At 39.2% G+C, this 8,522-nt stretch overlaps 2 protein-coding genes across 4 annotated transcripts in view; one reads left to right on the top strand and one right to left on the bottom strand.

The window, feature by feature from the left end:
• Positions 1-1,391, top strand: part of kcnq1.1 (potassium voltage-gated channel, KQT-like subfamily, member 1.1) — a 48,809-nt gene extending 47,418 nt beyond the window's left edge. For all 3 annotated transcript variants that reach the window (XM_086294100.1, XM_086294107.1, XM_086294108.1), the window contains one exon: positions 696-1,391. In XM_086294100.1, coding sequence (XP_086150226.1) covers positions 696-950 — 255 coding nt within the window. In that variant the 3' untranslated portion in view covers positions 951-1,391. The remainder of the gene's footprint in view (positions 1-695) is intronic.
• A 3,526-nt stretch (positions 1,392-4,917) lies between these two features.
• cdkn1ca (cyclin dependent kinase inhibitor 1Ca) lies at positions 4,918-5,758 on the bottom strand. Its single transcript, XM_086299379.1, has 2 exons — positions 5,392-5,758; positions 4,918-5,298 (listed from the first exon to the last, which is right to left on the bottom strand). The coding sequence occupies exons 1-2, from the start codon at positions 5,756-5,758 to the stop codon at positions 5,195-5,197; spliced, it is 471 nt and encodes a 156-aa protein (XP_086155505.1). The 3' UTR covers positions 4,918-5,194.
• Positions 5,759-8,522: the final 2,764 nt, after the last annotated feature.

The following is an 8,522-nucleotide window of genomic DNA, read 5'->3' on the forward strand; positions in this document are numbered from 1 at the left end:
TCTCCATTTATCTTGCACTATAATTTGAGCTTTTATAGCCATTCACAAGGGTTATCCCAAGAGGATGTTTACAATGACAATTTACAATTCAGTGAACCCTTGAAAATAAACTGCATTTGGGAATTTTCTGGGTAATGCAACAAGAGCTGTCTTTGTTTACTGTAATGTAACATGAGCCACTATGTATGTGTGCACATGTGGCCTCGTTTTTGTTGATTCAAATATAAAACTTTAAGAGCCTGTTCCAGTTCTGTGGCATAAAAAGAGGAACTGTTTGCTTTCATGTATTTCAAAGATGCATCAAAAAAAAGAAAAGAAAAAGGAACACAATGTGCAATTCCCTCCCTGAGTTTTTATATACATCTGTGATTTTTTTCTCTTTGTTATTTGTGATTGGATGAAAAAAAGATCAAACTGCGTCTAAAGCTTTTAAAGAATTTTCATCTCATAATCCTGTAATAAACATCACTTTAGTTTGTGTTTCATAACTGACCATGAAAACTACAATCATTAAAATAATTGGCCCAAACTAAAGATGCTGTTTGTGCTACACGGGTTAATTAAAACTTTATGAACAACGTAACCGTAGCTCCTTTGTTTAACAAGTAAACAAACCTAATTTAATTTTAATTACTAAGAGGCACTGTTGGTGTCATAGCTGTCACTTAAATGAATATTTGATTGAACTCTTACAGATAACACACATGGACCAGACTTTGAATCGCATTGTGGAGTCCCTCGCATATCTGCTGGAACAGAAGGATGCTGGTGGCGACGGTGGGGGCGGGTCAAGGCTCGGACCGACCTGTAAAGTCCTCCCCAGCCAGGACAGCCTGCCAAGCTATGACCAGCTATCTTCACCCTCTTTGTATGCCTCCTCCAACACCGCCAGCACAGTGGTCTGCCCCAACCCGCCCCCGAGCACCACTGGCAGTCAGGATGAGAGCTGATGAAACCAATAAGCAAACACCAAGTTTTTCTTCTTTTAGTATAATATAAGATATTTATGATGAATGTCCCAGCAGACCATGGGGAATATGGACATCTGTGAGAGAAAAACAATAATTCAACACTGCAATATCTCTTAAAGATTGCTATTAGATCTTTGTAATTGCCAGGTTTGAGTATTGTACTTAACATTTATTCAGGTTAATGCCAAAAACCCTGCAACTTCAACCTCCATTCTTCCTGTTTAGCATATGCATATGTAGAAATTATAATAATTTGCAGTAACTTTATTACTCTTAGGGGCCTTACATTTCTATATATCACTTGAAAATCCCAAATGAAAGGCTGTTTTCACTGTTTTCCACTTTTTCACTTTTTTGTTAATGTGAAGATTTCCTTTCTCTTTTGACAATAAAATAATGCAGTAATCATAATCATGCCTGTGTGATGTGAAGCAAAAAACTTTCAATGGTTCATGTTTTTATGAGCCAATCCTGTTACAGTCTGAGTTACTTTTTTTCTCAAGCATTATCCTGCAATAGCATATGATTTATTTCAGTAAATCATTTGATTAGGTAGAGGATCAACAGGGGGTTCTCACCCCCTTGGGGGACACACCCCTAGGACTTAAATATGGGGCTCTCCACCCTTTGACCTTATAACTGAAGAAGCTTCTTGAATGAGAGGTCAAACATCTTCAAGCAACTTGAAGAAGTCCAGACGCTTTTCTTTCCAAGCTCTTTAGACTATGTCAGTAGTCTCTCTTCCCCCCAGTGGATGGTAATGGTACTTCAGGTGGGCTGTTGTTGAAAGTGAATTTGTATGCTATGATATGATATGATTACTTTTCTGGCTGATTTCTGATCCTGAATTTGCCTTATATATCCATAATAATGGGGGAAAGTATGTAGAAAGAAAGGGGCTATGACGTGTCATAAGCAATGAGCTAAATTGCAACTAAGGAAAAACATGACCTTTGGCTTATATTATGACCAAAGCTCTAATGAGAGGTTTGGGTGAGCCACAGAAAACATCCAGGTTTCTGAACTGATCATGGGAGTCTTAAATTTAGGAAGTGCTGATTTACATTGTAGCTGACCTTTTTACAGACTTTTTAATCTGCATTAGTTTTTTAATCCGTAAAAGCTTAAGGTGCATATATTGCTTTAGAATCAATTATTATATTATTTTAATTACTATATTGATTACTGAAATTTCAAAGCAAGATCGAATTATTGAGAAAGAAAAATGCAAATAAACTTCCCAAATCTGGAATAAATAAAATATCTTAAAGTCATCACTACCAAGCCTTCTTTGAAATAATACATTAAACTGCATTCATCTTTGAGATTGTTCTTATACATTAATAGGTTTTACTTAAATATATGCCATTATTTACTATACAGTTTCAGTTACTATTTGTTGTTTAGCACAACTTTTACGTAGCAATAAAAGATTGAACTAATTATTACTGAGTGTCTATGTATTGAGTCTGCTGGCCTCGAGCAATCTCTCACTAAAACCAGTGAGATAAATATTTGAGTTACAGAAAGACATTTTTCTTTTGTAATAGGTATTTTGAAGGAAAAGCAAACAAAAAAAGTCAGTATTTCACACTAAAAATGAAAGCAAATAATCCAACTAAGAGTCCTTGTCTTGAATGTCTGGAGCACCGTTCAAGTCACTGCTTCCACAAGTATTTTGCATCACTCATGTTTTAACACAATGAGGTGGAGCTGTGTGTCGTGTCCTCGCCAGCTTATTGAAACAGTCAAAAGCATGGCTAATACCATGCTCTTTAGACAGCTGACCTTTGAGCGGCAGATGGTGACCTTTTCCCTGCTGACCATCCGTGGGGTGTCCAGGCATTCCTTCATACAAGTACCCATGTGGAGAAAGGGCCCAAATGACCATCTGCCTCTGGTGTGGACAACAATGGGCTGCACCCTCCTAAAGTGTGCTGAGGGGGCTTGGCCTTTGTGGCGATCAGGAAGAGGGTGAGGGGAGAGTTTCATTACAGGGAGGGCGTGGATTGTTTGGGATATTGGAGTAATCTGCGTTATAAACAATCAAACAATACAGAAAGTCATTATGTCCTAAAGCTACAATGAACTGATTTTTTTTTCATGTTTCTTTAGCATCTGCTTAGGTGAGGCAATTTGTAAGGCACATTTCATACAGAAAGAAAAAAGAAATAAAACACTAACATGCTAATTTTGCCAGCAGTTTGCTTCGCATCAAAGGATACAATTTCCTCAGATTGTATTTGTTGAGTGATCAAACACAAGTGGAAGTCCTAATGCGTGTCTTTTCTGCAATTTCTTCTACTTTGGACAATTTAATGAAATCCCAATCAGCCAAAAACAAAGCAGTACTCTTTGCAGGATGCTTTTTGTTTTTTGTTTGTTTGTTTTTTAATCAACCTATGGGTCATTATGAAGGAACAGTTCTTATTCTCTCAGCAAAATCACTCTAGAATTGCATGAAACAATCATTGCAGGCTTGTTAGTGACAGTTAAATTCACAGATAATGTACTGATGCTTGTAATGCTTCTCTTTCAGGAATGTAATTACTGCTGGAGTTGGAAACCTGGGAATCCTCTATCCTATGGGAACCTATGGACCCATGGGACAGTTTGCTATTTATTTTTGACACGTTTATTTGAAAAATAAATCCACTGGAACAAAGTGAATGATCATTTGTCTCCCATTCAGAAATAACACAGTTAGCAACGTCACCGAGCCTTTTAAAAGTGTTATTGTCTTTCTTTTTTCTTGCTTGTGTAGCAAGTATGAACAGGTGGCCTTTGGGAAAGTGACATTTGAGCAATCGTAAGGCAAAGTAAGAATAAGCGTAAGTGGTATTGCTTCAGGCACTTGTCAAGGATGATAGCAACTTTGACTATGAACAGGGACTAAGTGAAAATAGAAAAGCCGAGGGAAGACCTGGGGGTGGGGGGGTCGAGGAGTGCCAAAGGCTGATTTGCAGGTGAAATAGATGGCACGCTCTGCTTTGTTGCTATTATCCTGCTCTCAGGCCAGATGGCCTCTTGAAGTTCTTTAGAGCTGAAACCCCAACACTGCAGGAGTGCACATACTTATGCGGGATTTGGCTTTTCTAATGGGCTAATTTGGCAATTACAGTTTATATTAATGGATATAATTTAAAGCCTGACGGCACATTTCTTACAATTGTGATTATGAAATATCTCATAATAGAACCCAGAAAATGCAATTACTCTGAAACAATTTTCTTCTTTGAATTGCTAAACTTACAACCCGAATAGTTTTTTTTTCTTCTATGACTTCAGAGAGAGAGCGAAAGAGAGAGACTTATTAACCTACTCATCTGTGTCTGCTGCAAAGACAGCAAAAAAACACTAAAGATGTACTCTCTCATAAGACTGCAGTCATATTGAAAAACCAATAATTTAGAAATCTGTTCACCAAAGGGCACGGCTATAAATAGATGAACATTTTAGTGTAAGAAAAAGCAGTCTCGGTGTCTTGCATATAAAGACAAGACTGACAACACGTTTGACAGCCGGAGGATAAAAAGATTAAGCTCTATTCAGTGTCAGCAAACTGTCACAGTGCAAAATGTGGTGGACATTGTTTTGGATATTACCAATCTGTAGTTTTTACATTGTGTATTATTGATGTGCTGCAGTTCTCAATGTATGTCTTAGACAAGTATAGATCTGTAAAGTATTGACTGGCAATCATGCATGAGCTTCTGAATGGCTATGTCTGATTTTATCAAAGAAAGAGTTTTTAGAGATAAAATTCACATTAAAAAGGTTTGATATAGGAGATGAAAATGAAACTATCACAAATTTGTTACTTTACACGAAAAGTTTCCTGGTGTTAAAAAAAAGTCAACAGGCATAAAATGTAATGATCAATAATCACAGTTTATTAAAACTGTAATATGCACAGAAATGTGCTACATATTCATTTTATATAACAATAATGACCTAACAAAATAGTGCTTTTTTAGAACAAGTTAGATTAGCAGCACGAGTGTATAACAGATTTTTTTAAATGCCAGTGAAGAACATTCATAACATCCATAAATAGAATAAATATTCTAATAAGAGATGCAATCTAAAAAAAAAAAAAAAAAAAACTGCTAAAGAAAAAAAAAAGAATAAATAAAATCCACCAACATACAATAAAATAAAATAAAATAATTTGTTGTGGGGATCAAGTCCATGAAAACAAATAGTCATTTTCAGCTGCATGTTCATCTTAAAGTCTTGCGCTGAGCTGCTTCATTAGAACCGACGTGAAAATGATTCGGGATGCTCTTGGCTCTTGTTGTTGTCCTCCTTCTCTTTGCGAAATAATCTGAAAATCGGAGCGCGAGATTGGTCAATATCTTGGCATTACATTTGTCGATAAGCCAACAAACAAAAGCCAACGGGACTCATTTTCCTGTACCTGTGATCCGTGCATTGTCTTTGAGACTGGCTGCCGGTTTGGAGAGCCTGTGGAGCATCTCTTCAGTGGGACTCTTGCGCTTGTTGGTGATGTTGGAGCAGTTCTCCTGGTCGGTCCCTGCGCCGTCTTCGCCGTCGCTCGGCCTGTCCCCACCTGAACGGTGGGCAGCGTCCTTCGGCCGTGCGGCTTCCTCCCACTGAAACCGGCCGGGCAGCGGGGTTTCACACTCGAAGTTAAAATTCCAGCGCCGCCTGTCCTGCTCAATGATCTCCTTAAGCTTCAGCTTCAAGTCCCGGCGCAGCTGGCTGTGGTCCACCGGGCCAAACAAGCTCCTGCAAACAGACTCCCTGCGCCTGGTGGGCTCCATCCTTCAAATGGTTAAGTTTTTGGTGGAGATAGTGGTGGTGCACTCTGCTCTGCTCGATACTTGACTGCAGGTTGATTTAAAGGCTGCAGGGCGCAAAACTTTTTTGTTTGTACACAATGACAAGACTTCTGATTGGCTGTTGGAGAGGGACAGCTGTGGTGTGGGGGTTGCTGGTGGTGATCCAATCATTGTGTGACGAACTCAGCTGAAACACTGGATAAAAGCTCCTGATTGTGTTTGTTAGTCTGTCCTGTCTAGTGGTCACAGAAGAATTTCTTCTTACTCAGCATAATCCAGTTCAGTTATGTTTTATTTATTTTGAATCACAACAAAAGTTACCTCAACGCACTTTAAATTTTAAGGTAAAGACCTCACAATAAAACAGAGAAAAGCCTAACCATCAGATGACCCCCTATGAAAAAGCACTTGGTGACAGGAAAAACTCCCTTTTAACAGCAAGAAACCTGCAGCAGATCCAGGCTCAGGAAACCGATCATACTGTGGAAGAGAACAACAATAAATTTATTAAAATATGAGACCTCTTGCCTCAGTGAGATTTACCTACCTTTATACATGTGAAATAACATTTTTTAAAATTAATAATAACTAGTGATTAAATGCAAACTGGTGTATAAACACATAGAGACTGAAGAAAAACACTCAGTGAATCACAGGAAGTCTCCAGCAGCCTACACCTATTTTAGTGTAACTAAGACATTGAGGATCACCTTAGCCAGTCTGATCTATAAGCTTTATAAATAAAAAATATTAAAAATTAAAAGAAGAAAAGCTTAGAGCTTAATCTTAAAAGTAGAGAGGGTGTCTGTCTCCCAAATCCAAACTGGGAGCTGGCTCCAATGAGGGGGGGCAAGCTGAAGTCTCTGCCTCAAGTTCTACTTTTAAATACCCTAGGATGCCCCAGCATGAATGCACACAAGCACATTTATAACCCATGCATGGCTGCAAACTGTCAAGAAGTACAAACCAACACTAAATTGTTTGCAATTATTTCTGTTTATAAAATGTTTTTGTTTGTCACACCAGATGGCAAAATGCAGTTCAGTCCCCACGAGCTGTGATTAAGTGGTCTGTGAAGCTAAGTTGGGAGACTAGCTTGAAGGAGATTTTAAATTTAAATCAGGTACGGTTTTGCTTTTTTGCAGGCCTATTCTAAGACTGAATGTAAAAAGATGGCGGTAGCCACATGTTTGGTGACAAGGAGCACACAATAAAACAATAAAACACTCAGCCTCAAGCTGAGTGTTTTATTGTCGGTATCTTGATGTCTTGAAAGCAGAACTGATGAGTTGGGGGTTGATCTGACAGTGAAACCTCATGTTAGTAACAAGCTTGGCCTACCGTGAATTACACCCTGCCATCCTTCGTCAAAAAAGAGAACATTATCTTGTTATTTCTTTAGCTGACATTGGAAAAACAGGAACTTTTCTCTCATGTAATTGTTTATCTAATAGTTAATTACTTTAGTGTAGTATGAATGGCTGTGTGTGTGTGGGGGGGGGGGGGGGGGGGTAGTGAGGGGCAGTCTTTATCAATTGGAAACGTTGGAAAACTTATACAAATACAGTTACATTTCTGAAAACTATGCACTCCTTCACATTTTCTGAAGCTGTCCAGGGGACTGGATTAGAGTCTTTGCTAAACTGGGGGCAGCATTCTGGCTCCCAGGCCTTGTATTTGACCCCCCTGCCTGGGGCTCTGCTTTTCTCATGGACATTATCTATTCTGGTTTCCTGGGTGTTCAGCTAGTCTGTTCTTTACATCACTTTCACTTTCCCAGTACTGACATCACTGCCTGCCTCCTCCCCGTCTCCGCCTCATCCGAGTTGGTCAGAGCTACATCAATCTTCAGCTTCCAGCTTCATCTTCACCACCACCAGTGTCTAGACTCGGAAGAGTCCTGTCCTAAATCCTATCACCACTGGGATTCTGTTCTTCCATGATGGATCATCAGAGTCTGATCACTAAATGTGTTAATTTATTTCTTTTTCTCAATAAATCATGTCCAGTTCTTCCAAATGATCTCTCCTCATTGAACCTCTTTCAGAAGCCTGAGGAGGCACTTCTGTTTTGGCTTTACTTTTCAGAAAATGGAGCCCATGCTCATTTTTAATATGCAACCTGTACTTGAGTTAGTTGTATTGCATTAGTTGTATTTTGGTGAGAAATCTTCACAAATACACTTCAAGTGGACCAGTAAGAGAGGACCACACATGTAATTTCCTGTTCACTCAGGAACTCTGCTAGAGAAACTGTGGGTAATGGACCTTGCACTGCAAGATCAGAATAGTAATGATAAAGAAGGAACGATTCGCACTCCTCATATGACTTTTCCCGATCAGTCTGGTGACCTTTGAGCCCCTCTTCTCTAAACTTGAGTCTGCCACTGACCGGTAGGCATTTTGAGTTACACCTCTGATAAACTGAAGCAAGTGAGCACAATACAGAGCACCAAAATGAAGGAAATACACTGAACCTTCGTGTCCATTCGTTTTATATACAACACACACCATTCACTGACCATGTCAAACATGTGGAAAGTTTCCATATGGAAATGTTAAGCCTATAATTCTTAAGCTGTCCAAGAACATTGCCCTGCAGTGTAGAGAAACTAGACACAAGGCTGTTCCATTTTGCAAGTAAAGGTGTGGTCCAGATGAGGGTGATGTGCAACGGCTGACCAACATGCAAAGTGATGGTGCACGCCAGTGTCTGGGATTGGCTGGAGGGAGGGCCCCACCTTTGC

The sequence above is a fragment of the Aulonocara sp. 'chitande type north' Nkhata Bay genome, linkage group LG1 (genome assembly GCF_057382095.1).
Source record: "Aulonocara sp. 'chitande type north' Nkhata Bay isolate Kocher_YH1m ecotype deep benthic linkage group LG1, A_spYH_male_GT1.1, whole genome shotgun sequence".
NCBI classification, from domain to species: Eukaryota; Metazoa; Chordata; class Actinopteri; order Cichliformes; family Cichlidae; genus Aulonocara; species Aulonocara sp. 'chitande type north' Nkhata Bay.

What these genes read in the sequence shown, in the direction of transcription:
- cdkn1ca (XM_086299379.1), bottom strand. Translation starts at nt 5,758, where the DNA reads ATGGAGCCCACCAGGCGCAGGGAGTCTGTTTGCAGGAGCTTGTTTGGC. An exon ending in AGACAATGCACGGATCACAG is followed by an intron (nt 5,299 to 5,391) that starts GTACAGGAAAAT and finishes TCCGATTTTCAG; the next exon opens with ATTATTTCGCAAAGAGAAGG.